General features: G+C 34.5%; 1 protein-coding gene and 1 pseudogene across 8 annotated transcripts in view; both read left to right on the top strand.

Moving 5' to 3' along the window:
- Positions 1 to 19397, top strand: part of DLG2 (discs large MAGUK scaffold protein 2) — a gene marked incomplete at its 3' end in the record, with an annotated part of 2081919 nt that overhangs the window by 15446 nt on the left and 2047076 nt on the right. For all 7 annotated transcript variants that reach the window (XM_079105558.1, XM_079105557.1, XM_079105560.1 and 4 more), the window contains one exon: positions 17625 to 17756. In XM_079105558.1, coding sequence (XP_078961684.1) covers positions 17625 to 17756 — 132 coding nt within the window. The remainder of the gene's footprint in view (positions 1 to 17624; positions 17757 to 19397) is intronic.
- On the top strand, positions 13664 to 14107 carry LOC306639394 (NADH dehydrogenase [ubiquinone] 1 beta subcomplex subunit 4-like; annotated as a pseudogene). Its single transcript has one exon. The product of its transcript is annotated as an NADH dehydrogenase [ubiquinone] 1 beta subcomplex subunit 4-like (transcript).

Below are 19397 nucleotides of genomic sequence, written 5' to 3'. Positions count from 1 at the left end.
TTGCTTTCTCTATTTCTATGAGGAAATATGTTGGGATTTTAATTGGAATTGCATTGAATCTGCATAACACTTTTGGTAGTATGGTCACTTTGACAATATTAATTCTGCCTATCCAAGAACAGGGGAGATCTTTCCATCTTCTAAGGTTTTCTTCAATTTTTTCTTTAGCATTCTGTAGTTTTCATTGTAGAGTTCTTTCACCTCTTTTGTTAGATTGATTTCCAAATATTTTATTTTTTTGAGCCTATTGTGAAGGGGGTAGTTTTCCTAATTTCTCTTTCAGAGGATTCATCACTTATGAATAGAAATGCATTAGATTTAAAAGTGTTGATTTTATATCCTACTACTTTGCTGAATTCATTTATTAGTTCTATAAGTTTTCTGGTGGAATTTTTTGGATCTTCTGAAATAGAATCATGTCTTCAGCAAATAGTGATAGTTTGAGTTCTTCTTTTCCTATTCATATCCCTTTAATTTATTTCATCTAATTGCTCTGGCTAGAGTTTCCAGGATTGTGTTGAATAGAAGTGGTGAAAGAGGGCATCCCTGTCTTGTTCCAGTTTATAGAGGGAATGCTTTCAATTTTTCTTCATTTAGAATGATGTTGGCTTTGGATTTCGTATAGATTGTCTTTACAATGTTGAGTTATATTCCTACTATCCCTATTTTTCTAGTGTTTTGAACATGAAGGAATGCTGTATTTTGTCAAATACTTTTTCTGATTCTATTAAAATGATCATATGATTCTTTAAGTCTATTGATGTGATGAATTACATTTATTGATTTCCATATGTTGAACCAACCTTGAATCCCTGGGATGAACCCCACTTGATTGTGGTGCACTATCTTTTTAATATCTTTTTGTATGTGATTTGCCAGAATTTTGTCAGGAATTGTTGCATCTATATTCATCAGGGATATTGGTCTGAAATTTTCTTTCCTTGATGTATTTTTGTCTAATTTTGGTATCAGGGTGATACTAGCCTCATAGAATGAGTTTGGAAGGTTTCCTTTCTTTTCTATTTCATGGAATACTTTGAGAGTATTGGTATTAGTTCTTATTTGAAGGTCTTGTAGAAGTTGGCTGAGAATCCATCTGTTCTGGGCTTTTCTTGGTTGGTAGGCTCTTGATGGCATCTTCTATTTCATTGCTTGAAATTGATCTGTTTAAATTGTGTACGTCCTCCTGATTCAGTTTGGGTAGATCATATGTCTCTAGAAATTTGTTGATGTCTCTGAGATTTTCTCTTTTGTTGGAGTATAGATTTTCAAAATAACTCCTAATTGTCTATCATATTTCAATAGTGTCCATTTTGATGTTTCCTTTTTCATCATGAATTTTAGTACTTTGAGTTTTCTCTCTCTTTCTCTTTGTTACTGTGGCTAAGGATTTACCAGTTTTTTAAAATTTTTTTCAAAGAATCAACTTTTGTCAATTTTTTGAATTGTTTCTTTTTGTTTTTTCTTATATTCTGGCATTTTGTTTTAGGTATCAGATTTTTATACGTATGAATGAGAGGCATAATAACATTTGCTGGTTTAGAAAACATTTATCTGTTTTGAATCAATACAGTATTTCTCCTGGGTAGTTACTTAAAAAATAAATGTGAATGAGTGAAAGTCCTCTCACTTAGCAAATTACATTGTGTATGTGATTATGTGTCATTAATACATTTTTGAAAATTTCTCTAAATATCTACAGAAATGTGACAGAAGTAAAAAAAAAAAGAGCTTCAAAGTTATGATGGGAGAGAGAGATAGAAGAAAAATAAAAGTGTCTGGTACTTAGTAAAGTTTCAAACAATATCTGTTTAGCATGAAGGAATGAGAAAGACTAAAGCTTTAAGCACTAATTATGGGAATGGAGCCCTCAGATACATTTAATTGCAGAGGAAGGTATAGTGCAGTTATGGTATTGTTTATTATTACATTAGTCAGAGCTGAGTAGGAATGTGTTAGAAAGTGAAGTCTGTAAACTATTATTTCAGATAAATGGCTGAATGTTTAGTTATGGAAAAAGTAGGAGTTAAAATATTTGTCCCTGATTTAGAATTGTTAAAAATATTATGTAGGTAAGGTTTGAAAGTATTTTTTTTTAAATGAAAGTTCTACACCAATATATTAGCATATGTTCATGCCACCAACTTTTATTAACATATCTTATTTTAAAGTTGGGGAGAGTTCCCTGTTCAACCTTATATAAAAACATAAAAATTGTACAAATTAAATGGGTACCATGTTATGTTTTATTACAAGTCTACACTGCATACTCTGAATGAGTCTAGGCATATTTATCTCCTCAAATGTTCATAATTTCTTTATCGTTATTTCTAGTCAGTTTTTTGAAACATATAGCACATTATTATTATCTACACCCTATTGTCAACATCACATGAAAACACTATTACTCCTGCCTAAATGTAGCCATCAAACATTTTCTCAACCCTACTCTCTCTGGCCTCTGGTAACTATCTTCCTACTCTCAGCTTCTATGAGATCAACATTTTTAGATTCCCCCATATGAGTAACATCCTGTGATACTTGTCTTTCTCTGTCTCGCTTATTTCATCTCACATAATGACCTCCAGTTGTAACAATAGTGTTGCAAATGAGAGGATTTCTTTCTTTTCCATGGCTGAAGAGTATTCCATTATACTCTTCATTATATACATTGTATATGTACCATACTTTCTTTATCCATTCATAAACTGATGGACTATTAGGTTGTTTTCATTTTAAAGCTATTTTGAATAGTGCTATGATGATCATCTGAGTTTATATTTCTCTTCAACATACTAATTTCATTTCCTTTGAGTGTATATGCCCTGTAGTAGGATTGCTGGATTTGCTTTTATTTTCTGTGCTTTTGAGCTTTTTTCCAAAAATATTCGTGCACATTTCAATGTCCTGAAGTGTTTCCCATGTTTTTTTCCTAGTAGTTTTATAATTTCAGGTTTTACATTTAAGTATTTAATCCATTTTGAATTGATTTTTGTACCTGGTAAATATACAGGGGTCTAGTTTAATTCTTCTGCATGTAGATATTCAATTTTCCCAGTACCATTTATTGAAAAGACTATTTTCTCCAATGTGTGTTCTTGGCACCTTTTAAAAAATCACTTGACTATAGATCGATATATTTATTTCTAGGCTCTCTATTTAGTGCCATTGCTCTGTATATCTGTTTTTCTTATACTGATACCATGTTGTTTTGATTATTGTTGCTTTATGATATGTTTTAAAATCAGGTAACATAAAGTCTTCTGCTTTGTTCTTTGCTCAAGATGGCTATGGCTACTCAGTTTTTGTGTATGTGTGATTTCATATGAATCTAAATCAACAATTTTTTAAAGTTCTGTGAAGAATGTCATTTGGCCTGTTGATAAGGATTGCTTTGAATCTGTAAATTACTTTGGGTACTATGTAGATTTTAACAATATTAATTCTTCTAATCCATGAACACAGGATGTCTTTCCACTTTTTGGTTGTGTCTTCAATTTCTTTCAGCAGTATTTTATGTTTTCATTGTAGGGATTTTTCACCTTTTTGGTTTAAGTTTTTGGTATTTTATTTTATTTTTATTGCTTTTTTAAGTGAAATTACGTTCTTGATTTCTATTCAGATAATTCACTATTGGCATAGAGCAATGCTACTGCTTTTTTGTATATTTATTTAATATGCTGCAACTTTGCTGAATTCATTTATTAGATTTAATAGGTTTTTAGAGGTTTTCTGTATATAAGAGCATGACATCTGCAAACTGTGGAAACTTGGCTTCTTCTTTTCCAATTTGGGTGTCCTTTTTTTCTTTCTCTTGCCTGAATGCTCTGGCTAGAACTTCTAGTACAATGTTGAATAATTAGCGGCAAAAGTGGGCATTCTTGTCTTGCTTCAGATCTTAGAAAGTCTTCATCATTTCCCCATTTGTATAGTATTAGCTATTGACTTACAAATGACTTTATTGTGTTATGGTACATTCCTTCTATATCTAATTTGTTCAGCATTTTCATGATGAAGAATGTTGAATTTTATCAAATGCTTTTACTGCATCTATTGAGATGATTATGTGGGTTTTGACCATCATTCTATTGATGTATTGCATCATCTCTAATGATTTGCATATGTCATCTTATCCTTGCATCCCTGGGATGAATCCCATTTGATCATGGTGAATAAGCTTTTTAACGTGCTGTTGGATCAGGTTTTCTAGTATTTTGTTGAAGACATTTGTATCTGTGTTCATCAAGGATATTGGCCTGTAGTTTTCCTTTTTCATGTATGTGTGTGTCCTTATCTGGTTTTGGTATCAGGAAAATACTGGCCTCATAGAATGTGTATGGAAGAATTCCTTCATCTTCTATGTTTTGGAATAACTTAAGGAGAATTAATGTTACTTCTTCTTTAAAAGTTTGGTAGAATTCAGGGGCAAAGGCATTTTGTCCTGGTAAAAGGCTTTTATTTACTAATTCAATTGCATTACTTGTTATTGGTCCGTTTAGATTTTCTATTTCTTAATGATTTAGTCTTTTTAAGGTGAATGTATCAAAAAATTACACATTTCTTCCAAACCATCAAAATTGTTGGAATATAACTGTTCATAATAATCTCCAAAGATCTTTTGTATTTCTATGGTGTCAGTCAGTTGTAATCTCTCCCTATTCATCTCTGATTTTCTTTATCAAAGTCTTTATTAGTTAGCCTAGCTGAGGTTTATCTACTTTGTTTATCTTTTCAAAGAACCAGCTCTTTGTTTCAGTGATCTTTTGTATTACCTTTTTTAGTCTCCATTTCATTTATTTCTGTTCTGGTCTTTATTGTTCCTTTCCTTTTATTAATTTTGGACTTGGTTTATTATTATTTTTCTAGCTCCATAAGATGCAGTAATAGGTAGTTTATTTGAGATCTTTCTACTTTTTTTTAATGTGGGCACTGATTCTCTGTACTGTTCTATTTAAAAATTATTTATTTATTTATTCATTTTTTACACACTGCATTTTGATTCATTGTACACAAATGGGGTACATCATTTCATTTCTATGGTTGTACATGATGTAGATTCATACCATTTGTGTAATCATACATGTACATAGGGTAATGATGTCTGTCTCATTCCACCATTTTTTATACCCCCTCCCCCTCATTTCCTTCTACATAATCTAAAGTTTCCCCATTCTTCTCTCCCTCTCCACCCCCACGGTTCTCTATCTTTTAAATATGTTTTTGTATGCAATTTGGCAGAATTTTATTGAGAATTTTTGCACCTATATTCATCAGGGATATTGGCTGAAGTTTTCTTTCCTTGATGTTTTTGTCTGATTTTGGTATCAGGGTGATACCAGCCTCATAGAATGAGTTTGGAAGTTTTCCCTCCTTTTCTATTTCATGGAATACTTTGAGAGTATTGGTATTAGTTCTAATTTGAAGGTCTTGTAGAAGTTGGTTGAGAATCCATCTGTTCCTGGGCTTTTCTTGGTTGGTAGGCTCTTGATGGCATCTTCTATTTCATTGCTTGAAATTGATCTGTTTAAATTATGTACATCCTCCTGATTCAGTTTGGGTAGATCATATGTCTCTAGAAATTTGTTAATGTCTTCAATATTTTCTGTTTTATTGGAGTATAAACTTTCAGTACTGTCCATTTTGATATTTCCTTTTTCATCATGAATTTTAGTAATTTGAATTTTCTCTTTTTCTTTGTTAGCATCACCGAAGGTTTATCAATTTTACTTATTTTTTCAAAGAACCAACTTTTTATTTTGTCTGTTTTTTAAAAATTTTTTTTTTTAAATTTCAGTGATTTCAGCTCTGATTTTAGTTATTTCCTGTTTTCTGCATTTGGTGTTGATTTGTTCTTTTTCTAGGGCTTTGAGATGTAATCTTAGGTTTATTCATTGACTTTCTATTATTTTAATGAAAGAGCTGAATGTAATGAACTTTCTTTTCAGCACAGCCTTCATAGTGCCAGAGATTTTGATATGTTGTATCAGTGTTTGTTTCATCCTTGATTTCTTCTGGTATCCATTCATCATTCAGTAGCATATTATTTAGTCTCTAGGTGTTGGAGTTGTTTCTATTTTAATTTTATTGTTGATTTCTAATTTTATTCCATTATGATCTGATAGAATGCAGGGTAGTATCTGTTTTTTTTTTTTTTTTTTTTTTTTTTGCTAAGAGTTGCTTTGTAGCATAAAATTGGTCTATTTTAGAGAAGGATCTATGTACTGCTGAGAAGAAAGTGTGTTCACTCATTGATGGATGAAATATTCTATATATATCTGTTCTATCTAAATTATTGATTGTATTTTGTAGTTCTGTACTTCTTTGTTTAGTTTTTGTTTGAAAGATCTATTCAGTAGTGAGAGAGGTGAGTTAAAGTTACCAATATTATTGTGTTGTGGTCTGTATTTGATTCTTGAAATTGAGAAGTGTTTGTTTGATATACATTGATGCCCCATTGTTTGGGGCATAAATATTTACAATTATTATGTCTTGTTGATGTAAAATTCCTTTAAGCAGTATGAATTGTCCTTCTTTGTCCCTTCTGATTAACTTTGTCTTGAAGTCTGCTTTATCTGATATGAGGATGGAGACCTTTGCTTGTTTACATGACCCATATGAGTGATATATTTTTCTCCAAACTTTCACCTTCAATCTGTGGACGTCTTTGCCTGTGAGGTGAATCTCTTGGGGACAGCATGTTGTTGGGTCTTGTTTTTTAATCCAGTCTGCCAGTCTGTGTCTTTTGATCGATGAATTTAGACCACTAAATTTCAAGGTTATTATTGAGATATGATTTATATTCATGGTCATTATGGTTTAGTCCTGGTTTTTAATTTGAATTGATTTCTCCTTTTTTTTTTTTTTGCGGTGCTGGGGATTGAACCCAGGGCCTTGTGCTTGCGAGGCAGGCACTCTACCAACTAAGCTATATCCCCAGCCCTGATTTCTCCTTTGATTGGCTATTCCTTTAGTATAGTTCCTCCCTTTGCTTGTTTTCACTTTTTTTTTTTTTTTTTCATTTATCTTCGTGGAATGTTTTGTTGAGAATGTTCTATAGTGCAGGCTTTCTATTTATGAATTCTTTTTAACTTTTGTTTACCATGGAATGTTTTTATTTCATCTTCAAATCTGAAGCTTAGTTTTGCTGGATATAAAATTCTTGGTTGGCATCCATTTTCTTTGACAGCTTGGTATATGTTGTTCCAGGTCCTCCTAGTTTTGAAGGTCTGGGTTGAGAAATCAACTGCGATCTGAAATGATTTTTCTTCTATATATAACCTGATATTTTTCTCTTGTGACATTTAAAATTCTATTCTTATTCTGTATGCTAGACATTTTCATTATAATATGCCTTGGTGTGGGTCTGTTGTAATTTTGTATGTCTGGGGTCCTATAAGCCTCTTGTATTTGATTTTCCATGTCATTTTTTAGTTTTGGGACATTTTCTGATATTATCTCATTGAAATAATAATAATGTGCATTCCTGTGGTTTGTATCTCCCCATCCTTATCTATCCTGATAAGTCTTAAATTTGGTGTTTTCATGTAATCTCATAGTTCTTCAAAGTTTATTTATTTTTTTATTTTTGTTGGGGGGATACTGGGGATTGATTTCTGGGGCACTGAATCACTGAGTCCCATCCCCAGCCCTATTTTGTATTTTATTTAAAGATAGGATCTCATGGAATTGTTTAACACCTCCCTGTTGCTGAGACTGGCTTTGAACTCTCAATCCTCCTGCCTCAGCCCCTCTAGCCACTGGGATTAGAGGCATGTGCCATTGCACCTGGCCTGTTCATAGTTTCTTAATATCTTTCTTCATGGTCAACTCTATTTTCAAGATTATATATTTTGTGCTCATTGCCTGAGGTTCTGTGTTCCAAGTGGTGTAGTTGTTTGTGATGCTTTCTGTTAAATTTTTAATTTGATTTATTGTTTCCTTCATTTTGAGAATTTCTGGTTTTTTCTTTTCAGAATGTCTACCTCTTCATTGAAGTCATCTTTAACTTCCTGTATTTTCCCTCTGATTTCCTTCCTTATATCATTCTTTACATCACAGATCAATTTAACTATGTACATTCTGAATTTCTTCTCTGACATTTCTTCCACTATGGTGTTGATGGATTCTGTTTTTTGGAGTATCTTGTTCTGTTGGGGGCAATATGTTCCTTTGCTTTTTCATATTGTTTGTATGTCAACCCATCTAACAATATGGATCTGAGGCAGTGTAGTTCCTCCCTTGTGGACTTAAAACAGTATCCCTGAAATTTCCAGTACTTCACTTGCAGAGAAGCTGCCTGTCTGGTTTGTTGATTTCAGGCCACAAAGCAGCCAGGAAAGCAACCTCCTCTATTCTGCCATCTTGAAAACCCCCTTCCTTTTCATTTGTTTCAAGAAATTTTAAATTTCCTTCTTGATTTCTTCATGAACCATGCATTATTCAAAAGTAAGGTATTTAATTTCCATATGTTTATATAGTTTCCAAAGTTTTTCTTGTTATTTCTCTCTAGTTTTATTACATGGTGGTCAGAAAAGACAATGTGATTTCCATTTAAAAAATTTTGTTGAGATTAATTTTTTGACTACCATATGATCTAGCCTGGAGAATATTTCATATGCTGATGAGCTTTTATTGGAGGGAAATATTCTGTAAATAACTGTTAGGTCTATTTGTGTATTGTATAGTTAAATTCTACTATTTCTCTGTTGACTTTCTATGTACTCTGCCCATTGCTGAAAGTGGGGTGTGACAATCTCCAACTATTACTGCATTGTAGTCTATTTTTCCCTTTAAGTCTATTAATTTTTGCTCTGTGTATTTGGGCGCTCCAATATTGGGTATATATATATATATTTAGAATTATTGTTCCCTCTTGTTGAATTGATCCCATGACAACTATATAATGACCTTTCTTGTCTATTTTTATTACCTTTGGTTTAAATTCCATTTAATCTAAGTATGGCTACTTCTGTTTCCTTTTTGATTTTATTCACATGGAATATCATATTAAATCTCTTTACTTTCAGTCTATGTGTGTGCTTAGAGGTTAAGTGAGTTTCTTGTGAGCAACATAGAGTTAGATCTTATTTTTAAAATTCATTCACTCACTGTGTATCTTTTAACAGAATTTAGTTCATTTACATTCAAAGCTATTTCTGATAGGTAAGATCTTACTATTCTTCGTGTTAAGTGAATTGCTCTAGTAGTGTGAGTTTTTTAAATGCATTTTCTTTTTCTAATTAATTTAAAAATTTGTTCTTATTAGTTGTATATGACAGTAGAATGCATTTATACATTTTAAATGTAGCAGTGTTTTGATTCTTCTTTTTTTAAAAGAATATTCTTTTTCTTTTTTTAAATTTTTTTTAGTTGTTGATAGACTTTTATTTTATTTATTTAATTAATTAATTAATTAATTAATTTATTTATTTATATGTGGTGCTGAGAATTGAATCCAGTGCCTCACATGCTAGCCAAGTGCTCTCCCACTGAGCTACAACCCTAGCTCCTAGTGAGTTTTGATTCTGTTACTAGAATCCTAGCCCAGGGACTGTCTGGATCCTGGCTACTGGGACTGGGCCATCTCTCTGTCCACATAAGAAATACACAGAAGATGGGAAAAATTAATAGAGAACTTTATGTAGTTTGATCAAGCTGGGAAGAAGCAATTTAGCTGCTTCTCTCTACCCATCCTGCCCCCTAGAAAATTAGTTACAACTTATAGACACAAAAGCCAGGTGATTTATGTATGTAGATTTAGTTGGTCCAAGTAAGGGCAAAATGGACAAAAAGGCAGGAAATATACACATACAGATTTAGTTATTCTGTGTTAAGATGGGGGCAGGGGGTTCCATTTTCCCTCTCCAGCTTCTTTGGTACCGGTCAGTATAGGGGCTAGAGACCTTCAACTTCCTTTCTCAGCAGGAGGAATTTTGTTCTAAATTCAAAGTCTCCAAATTCAGTGTTTCAATTCCTTGCTCATTATTTATGGTGTTTCTATTATAGATTTTTGCTCCGAGGTTCATGAGTCTTAAAAAACAGTATTTTATTTATAACAAGCTATTTTGAAATGATAGCAACTTAACATGATTGCAATAAGAACAGAAATAATAAAACAAAATGAGAAGATACACTAATAAGAATGCTCTACTTGCACTCCATTCCTCCCACATTTTGAATTTTTGATGTTTCATTTTATATCTTTATATATTGCCTTTTTTTTTTTTTTCCATTTTTTTGGGTACCATGGGTTGAACTCAGTGGCACTTGACCACTGAGCCACATCCCTAGTCCTATTTTGTATTTTATTTAGAGACAGGGTCTCACTGAGTTGTAAGCACCTTGCTTGTGCTGAGGCTGGCTTTGAATTCACCATCCCCTCCTACCTTGGCTTCCTGAGTTGCTGGGATTACAGGCATCCAGCACTGCATCTTGCTGCCTATCTCTTGATATCTTTATCTTTCGTTATTTTTGTTTTGCTTTTAGTTTTCATACTAAATATGGGAATGTTTTTTGCACCACACTTAAAATATTAGAACCTTTAGCCAGGTGTGGTGGTGCATGCCTGCAATAACAGTGATCTGGGAGACTGAGACAGGAGGATCACAAATTTGAGGCCAGCCATAGCAAACTTAGTGAGATCCTCAAAATAAAAAGGACTGTGTGGTAAAGTGCCCCTGGATTCAATACCTAATACTGCAAAAACAAACAAAAAACAAATTAGAAAAAAACAGAAAAAACAAAAACAAACCCCAAAACCAAAATCAAAATTAAAAAAATAAATCAACACTTAGAGCATTCTGAATTTGTATAATTACTCTTACTGGTGAGTTTTATACCTTTCTATGTTTTCTTCTTATTTATTATTATCTCTTTCTTTATGTTTGAAGAACTTGTATTAACATTTCTTGTAGGTCTGGTAAAGCTGAAGTATTTCTGTGTGTTTTCTTCAAGCTCATTGAGTTTCCTTAAAATAACTCTTTTAAATTTTCTGAGAGTTCTGTGATACTGAATACTACCTGGTTAGTTTCTGTCATCTTATTTTGAATATTAGGTGAGGTCTTGGTTTCCTGAAAGCTCTTGATGCTTCTTGGCATGTGACATCATCTGGACATTGAAGAATTAGGTAATAATTCCAATCTTCCTCATCTGGCTTTGTTTGTTCCTGTCTTTCCAGACATTCTCAGTAGGCTACTTGTTTTCTCTAAACCTGTAGTCACTTACACTATTTCAGTATTGGATGGTGCCCAAGCTCAGATTTGCCAGGAGTTGCTATTGGTGTGTTATCACTATTTCAGTATTGTAAGGCAATGCAAGCTCGGGTTTGTTCCAGATATACTGTTTAGGTATTGTTGAGGAGGAAACAGGAGAGTGCCTTGAAAGAGTAGTCTGCCCCTATAAACCTCTTCCTGGGGTCAGGGTAGGCCCAGATACCTTTTCCACAGTTACTGTCCTATGGTCAGGTCTGCAGAATTCTGCCTGACTTTGGGCAGAGCCTCTGTGGATGAACCAACTCTAGTTCCTATGTCAAACCTGTTGCCACCAAGCTGCGTCACACTTGTAGTCTACAGCCTTCCAAGACCAAGACCAACACACACTGGAGTGGGCTTCACTGTTGAGGTGGACTCATGGCCCAAGACCACTTAAACCAGCCATGGGTGCTGCTAGCTGGAACAGAAATCTGGTAAACTGGGGCCATGTGTCTTCCCCTGGCAACAGATCAGTTTCAGAGGCTCCCTTCATAGGCAGAACTGGGAAGGAGGGCTGTTAGGCTTTGCTGAGTGTTTGGTTTCACCAGCCAAGCATTAAGGTCCAGGATGGTCTTTGTGCTTACTACCCTTTCCTGCCCCCAACAAATAGGGTCTTATACCATATTATGTTGCCTGAGGTTAGGGCACTGTTAGGGAAGGCAGTTCCCTTGACTGCCTAGGCTGACAATAAATTGGGTTGTATCTTAGTCTCATGTTGCAAAGGTCTGTACAGTTTCAGAAGGCACAAGGGCCAGTAATGTAGCTCTTGGTGATGTAGGCCAAGACAGGAGTCCATCCCACCCAACTTGGGTCTCTTTCCAGTAGTGAGGCAGTTCTAGAACCCCACCTACAAGCATTGGCCTTGAGAGAGCTGTGCTGCCCAAGATTGGGGGATGGGTGATAGAGACAGTTCTTTCATCACCAGGGCTAATGATAAGCTGCGTCACATCTGAGTCTCATAGCTGCAGGAATTGACATAGTCTTGGGAGAGGGCAGGTGTGCCCCAGGCCCACTCCACAGCTGGAAATGATGCAGGTTGATACATAAGTTCTGTCCCACTTTGTGCACAAAGTGCACAAAAGTATAGGGCCTTCAGTTTTGACCAGGTGCTCCATCTCTTTCAGTGGGCTTGGCGCAAGGTTCCTAGACAAAAACATTGTGTTAACTTTCCATTTTGCTCCCAAGTGGTTGAAATCTTGCTACTAGCTCTGCAGTTGGAGGTTGGAAGAGAGGTGTAGAGGTAGTCAGCTTTCTGACTTAAAGCTGTTATAGTGGCTCATGTCATAGCTATTGAGCTGGTAGTAGGGGATACAGGGCTTTGGCTGTCCTTGGTTTTACTATGGAAGGCCTAGTACTAAACTTCAAGTCTAAGGCATAGACTTAATTCTCCCACCCTGAAACAGGAGGCATCTCTTTACATTTTGGACTCTTTGGAGCTGGGAGAGGAGTGGTACAGGCTCCCTGGGACTCTTTCCTTCCTGCCTTCTTCAATAGTCTTTTTGTTTTGTTATACTAAAAGCTGTTTGTTATACTAAAAGCAGTTTCCTCAGCTCCCATGAAGGTAGTTTGATGTGTGAATAGCTGTTTAACTTGGTATATCTATAGGGAGATAATCCTAGAGGATCTTACTCAGCCATCATCTTTCTCTGCTTTCAGTGCACATTCATTTTTATATTTTTAACTTAGGTAAAAAAAATAACTAACTATACAATGCCTTCCTCCATCCATTATTGGTTAATTGAGGTTCTTATTTCTTTTAAGGGATTCAGCTTGAAAATTTCCTCACTACTAAAGGTGATATTTGAACACAAGTGAATGAAGTAAAGAAGCAAGCTCTGGACATCTAAGGGAAGAGTGCTTTAGGCAGAAGAGCAAGAAGAAGGGCTCTGATATAGGAGAGTTCTTGGGATATTTGAGAAAGAGCAGAAACAACTATGGTTGGAGTAGATTGGTCAAGAGGACAGGTGTAAGAGCTGAGGCCAGAGTGGTAGACTTGTTTTGGTGGGATAGGGAGTCACTGAAGGGTTTGAGATGAGGAGTGATGTAATCTGATTTATGACTTAAAAAGATGTTTCTGACTGCTATGTTTAAAAAAAAAAGAACGTGGGAAAGGCAGGGAGGGAGTGGAGAAATGCTGGTGAGTGATGTTGACCAAATTATATTGTTCCATTGGGTGCATGTATGAATGTGTAACAATAAATCCCATCAATATGCACAACTATAATCTGCCAATAAAAATGTAGAAACAATTAAAAACTAAATACCCTTTTTGCCAAAAAATAGGTATGTATAAAGCAAAAATTTAAGGAACTATAACAAATTCCTTAAATAATAATAGAGAGCTAATAAAATTCTCTCGGAATTCAAAGACCAAAATAGACCTGAAGTAGGCGCACTTGAGCTGGGGCGCCAAGATGTCCTTCCCAAAGTACAAGCCCTCGCGCCTGGCCACTCTACCCGCTACCCTGGACCCTGCCAACACGACGTATCTCTGGACACCCAGACGGCACAAGCTGAGAGGTTGACCATAAGAGCCAGGCTTAAACGGGAGTGTCTGCTTCAGTACAAGACCCCAACCACCGAGGGCTCATCGAAGATCCCGCCTTAATTCACTGGACCTACGCAAGATCAGCAAAAACCTATCCAAATTTCAGACCCACTCCCAAGAACTCACTCTTAGGAGCTCTGATTGGAATTGGACCCCTGGTCTTTTGATATTATGTTTTCAAAATTGATAGGGATAGGAAAGAAAAACTTATACAAGAAGGAAAATTGGACTGAAAATTTAATTTCTCATATTAAGTCTGGCAATGATGACTAATATATTCTTGCTTAAATAAATCTTCTAATAATCATTAAAAAAATGACCTGAAATGAAATGTCAAGGCTGTAGAAGAATTGAATCACAATAAATAGGCTTGGTTCAATACATATAGGTAGAATTTTGTATTCCAGAGCATAGTACTCATTATTGTTATGTGTTCACAAAAGAATCATAAAAAAAAAGGAATGTGGGAAGGCAGAGGTGAGAGCATGTAGACTAGAAGGGGCTTATTGCAATAGTGTAGGGGACAGATGATGGTGACTTCGACCAGTGTGGGAACACGAGGTGGTGAGGGGTGATGGAACTTTTGCATATAACTTGATGGTAAAGCCCACAGGATTTACTGATGGATTAGATGTGTAGAATTAGAAGAACTGAATGAATGATTCAAAGAATTTGGAGCTGAATGATCAGAAAGATGGGCAAAGGAGAACACTGCAGGAGAAGCAGCTTATGGGTGGGTGGATAAGATCAGGAGTTCAGTTTTGATAAGTTTGAGATGTTTACATTCAAAAGGAAATGTTGCTTAGAGGTCTAGTGAAGAAAGTTTTTTAGTTTTTTTTTTTTTTTTTTTTTTTCTCGTCAGGAGGGCAACAGCATCAAATACTAATGATGAGTCATGTGAGATGATTGGGAGTTGACCTTTGGATTTAATATGGAGATAAGAGTTGACATTGACAAGAGTTGTTTTAGTGAAATTACAGGAAAGCCTGATAAGAATGATTTCAAAAGAGAATGAAAAGAAAGGAAGTGGGGAGAGTAATTATTTCATATGGTTTTGCTAACAAAGGGGAAAGAGAAATGGGGACTGTAGTTGGAAAGAAATGAAGTCAAGGAATATTTAGTCACTGTTATTTCAGTTTATTTTTATGATCATGGGAATAATTGAAAGGAAAAGAAAAACAATTGATAATGGAATAAAGTCCTTGAGTAGGCAAGATAGGATAGATATCTGCTCAAGTAGAGGGGTTGTTAGATAGAAACACAAATACTTGATCCACAGTAACAGAAGGGAAGACTGAATATATGGGCACACTTCCAGGTTAAGTCTGTGGATGCTGTGCTAGAAGCTTGTGGAAGCTGTCTTCTGATTTTCCATGAAGTAGGAAGTAGTATCATCAACTGAGAAAGGCTCTGGGAAAGAAGATTAGGAAAGTTTAGGAGAAAGGAATGTTTTATATAGAAATACAGAGCTCAGTAAATATGAACTATTGTTATAATTGATAGTCTATTTTTTTTTTTTTTTGCGGTGCTGAGGATCGAACCCAGGGCCTTATGCTTGCAAGGCAAGCACTCTACCAACTGAGCTATATCCCGACCCCGATAGTCTATTTTTGAAAGTGTAAAGTTGGAGGGAAAAGGCTTTTAAAGTTCAAAGACAATCATCACCTATTACATGCAAAAAGTGTTGCTCTGGTGATTTTTTTTCAAGGATATTTTTCTTTCATGAGAGAGAGACTTATTCAAGAAGTCTTACTATAAAATGTTATACATTAAGAATGCCTATTATATTTATGTATACAAACTGTTTTTTTTTTTTTCTTTCTTTTTTTTGCGGTACTGGGATCAAACTCAGGGCCTTGTGCTTGCAAGGCAAGCACTCTACCAGCTGAGCTGTCTCCCCAGCCCCAAACTGGTTTTGAAGAAGGGGGAGATAGAGTTTAATTTTAAACATCAAAGATGGTTTTATGGTTGAGAGAGCATTTGAATGAGGTCTGGATTAGGGGAAGGTAGGTGTTCAGTTGCTTTACTAATTTCTTTATATATAATAGACATTGTGCTAAGCATTGTGCATACATTATTTAATTCTAATACCTGTGAGGAAGCTGAAGCTCAAAGAGGTTAAGTGATCTGATAAAAGTCATACACAACTGGTAAGTAGTTTTCAGACTCAGATCTAGCTGACAACAACCCCTTTTTAATGTAGCAGATCACTACAGTCACGAGTAATAGAGCAGTAATTTCCAGAATATATAAAGAACTCAAAAAACACTACACCAAGAATACAAATAATCCAATCAGCAAATGGGCTAAGGAAATGAACAGACACTTCACAGAAGAAGATGTACAAGCAATCAACAGATATATGAAAAAATGTTCAACATCTCTAGTAATAAGAGAAATGCAAATCAAAACTACCCTAAGATTCCATCTCACCCCAATTAGAATGGCGATTATCAAGAACACAAGCAACAATAGGTGTTGGCGAGGATGTGGGGGAAAAGGTACACTCATACATTGCTGGTGGGGTTGCAAATTAGTGCAGCCACTTTGGAAAGCAGTATGGAGATTCCTCAGAAAGCTTGGAATGGAACCACCATTTGACCCAGCTATCCCACTCCTTTGCCTATACCCAAAGGACTTAAAATCAGCATACTACAGAGATACAGCCACATCGATGTTCATAGCTACTCAATTCACAATAGCCGGATTGTGGAACCAACCTAGATGTCCTACAATTGATGAATGGATAAAGAAACTGTGGTATATATATATGCAATGGAATATTACTCAGCCATAAAAAATGATAAAATTATGGCATTTGCAGGCAAATGGATGAAACTGGAGAATATCATGCTAAGTGAGATAAGCCAATCTCAAAAAACCAAAGGACGAATGATCTCACTGATAAGCAGATGATGACACATAATGGGGGGTTGGAGGGGGGCAAGAATGGAGGAAGGAAGGACTGTATAGAGGGAAAAGAGGGGGGGAGGGGTGGGAGGGGTGGGAGGGAAGGGAAAAAATAACAGAATGAATCAAATAACATTACCCTATGTAAATGTATGATTACACAAGTGGTATGCCTTTACTCCATGTACAAACAGAAACAACATGTATCCCATTTGTTTACAATAAAAAAAAATAAAAAAATAAAAAAGTATAGCAGAATAGTTGTTGGGAGAGAGAGTGCTACTGGGGAGAACATTCCAGGAGCAAAGAAAAGCACAGAGGTGAGACAAAGTAGAGAAAGTGTGTGTGTGTGTGTGTGTGTGTGTGTGTGTGTGTTTATGTGTACAAAAGGAAGTGGAAGGGAAAAGTAAGTAATCCAGTATGACTTGGGCAGTGTGTGTGTGTGTGTGTGTGTGTGTGTGTGTGTGTGTCTGTGTGTGCCTGCGTGCAGATTGGAAAGAGATGGAACATACAGAGGAAGATAAAGCTGAAATATAGGCTGTAAGTCGATCTCAGAAGGGAGGTTTCAAAGGATTTGTTAAATAATCTGAACATTATGTTATAAATTTTGAGGTAGTTTTTTTTTTTTTTGACAAGAGAATCATACCTACTATGGAAGCAGCTGGCCAGTATTATACTCTTTGTTTTGTTTAACATTTGTAGATTCTTTTGGAAGACAGGACAATAGGAAATAAAAGTTGATGATTAACATTAGATGTCAAGTGCAGTTATCAATTTCGTATGATAGTGTATGAATATAATTATTTTACTGAATTATTTTGCATCATGAAATTAGGAACACAGGTATACAATAAATTAATGTTAGCTTACTATTTTTCTAAGGCCACATGTCAGAAATTTAAAATTTTGTTTTTCAGATACTGACCGAGCTTTATCATTATTGGAAGAATACTGCAAAAAATTAAGAAAACCAGAAGAGCAGCTATTGAAAAATGCTGTTAAAAAGGTGATGAGTATATTTAAGAGCAGCTTATTCCAAGCTTTGCTAGGTATGTATTATAGAAGTTATTCATCTTAATGGTCAGAATTGGGCTTAAAAGTTTGAATAATGAGGTCCAAGAGTCTGATGTTAACCAAGTTTCAAATAGGGATGATTTTCTTTGATACTGGAAGGGAAGATTTGTTTGCTTGTTTTTTTTTTCTTATTTAATATTTACCTAAAAATTGTTATAAAATGGAAATAGGGATAGGTTATTGAAAAACATAAATATTGATTCCATAACTCAGGAGTCTGAAGCAGGAGGATGATTTGAGGCTAGCCATCCTCAGCAATTTAGTGAGACCCTCAACAACTTAGACCCTGCCTCAAATAAAAAAAAAATAAATAGAACTGGGGATATAGTTCTGTGGTAAAGCACCCCAGAATTCAATCCCTAGTAATAACAATAAAATAATTATATGTACATATTTATATATATTTCAAATGAATATTTAGGAAGAAAAATTTCACAGATAAAAAACCTGAGTGTTTTTTGCAAAAAGTTGAGGACAGATATGCTTGAGATAGAAATTGATTTTCTTAAGGGAAGGAATTATCTAACATAAAAATGTTGAATTACATTGTGGTCAGAATCAAAATTCTACAAAGTTTGGTATCTTTTTAAAACAAAAACTAAAACACTCTTCATCTTTCTTGCTTTCCTTAGTCAAGTGTATGATCCAAGATTGAAAATTTATTGATGAAAATTTCAGTGTCTTGAGATTCTTATCAATTCATCGTGAATCCAATCAAATAATGTTTAACCTTATGTTTCATCTCTTATTTACTAAATATTATGAAGAAAATACAGGTTATGGTTTATTTATGTATGTCTTTCTTCATAGATCTTTTGTGGTTATGCAAACAGATAGCTTTTACTTCTTCATAATATTGTAAGAGACAAAATAAACAGGCAAAAGACAAAAATAAATACTTCTCCCAATAAAGTCAATTAATTAAACAATTAAAAAAACTTAATTCAGCATAGTACATTTAATTTTATTTCTTTGTTTACTTCTAATGCAATGTTGGGAATTGGACCCATGGTTTTGTGTATGCTAGGCAGCAGCCCAGTACATTTTAAAGAAATAACCTACTCTACTAGACATTTTTATTACTTTTCCAAAATAATGGTTATTGATATAAAATCTAAAAATAGAAGCTTATGAGACTTAATCTTGAGAGTATTTTGTTTTTACTGCAAATATCTGTACTTTTGATAAAAACCTCAATTTCATAATATGATTGTAATTTTTAAAATCATTAAATTAAAAATCTTGAAAATCAGTTTATGAATAGAAATAGAAGTAAAAAGTTTTATAGGGTTATTTTGCCTGTGAAAATATTCTATTGTGAATGACAAGCATTAATGACACAAATAACTATAATCATCTTAGCTAGTGTTAAGAATAAACAACTCTAAATAGAGTCTTTCAAAATTTAAATAAACATTATCTTTAGAGAACAGTAACTTAGAGAACATTTTTAAACCACAAATTTCTCAATTAAAAATTAATGGCATTACCTAATTGATAATTAGTAAAGACTAAAAGGCAATGTGTCTAAATAGATTCATATAATATGTTTAGTTAAGACTGGCTACATCTTTGGGAGCTTGAGCTTTCAAGAACTTGATTTAGGAAAAGTACTG

This window comes from Sciurus vulgaris (genome assembly GCF_902686455.1).
Source record: "Sciurus vulgaris genome assembly, chromosome: 11".
NCBI lineage: Eukaryota > Metazoa > Chordata > Mammalia > Rodentia > Sciuridae > Sciurus > Sciurus vulgaris.
This window is presented reverse-complemented; position numbering and strand designations above follow the sequence as displayed.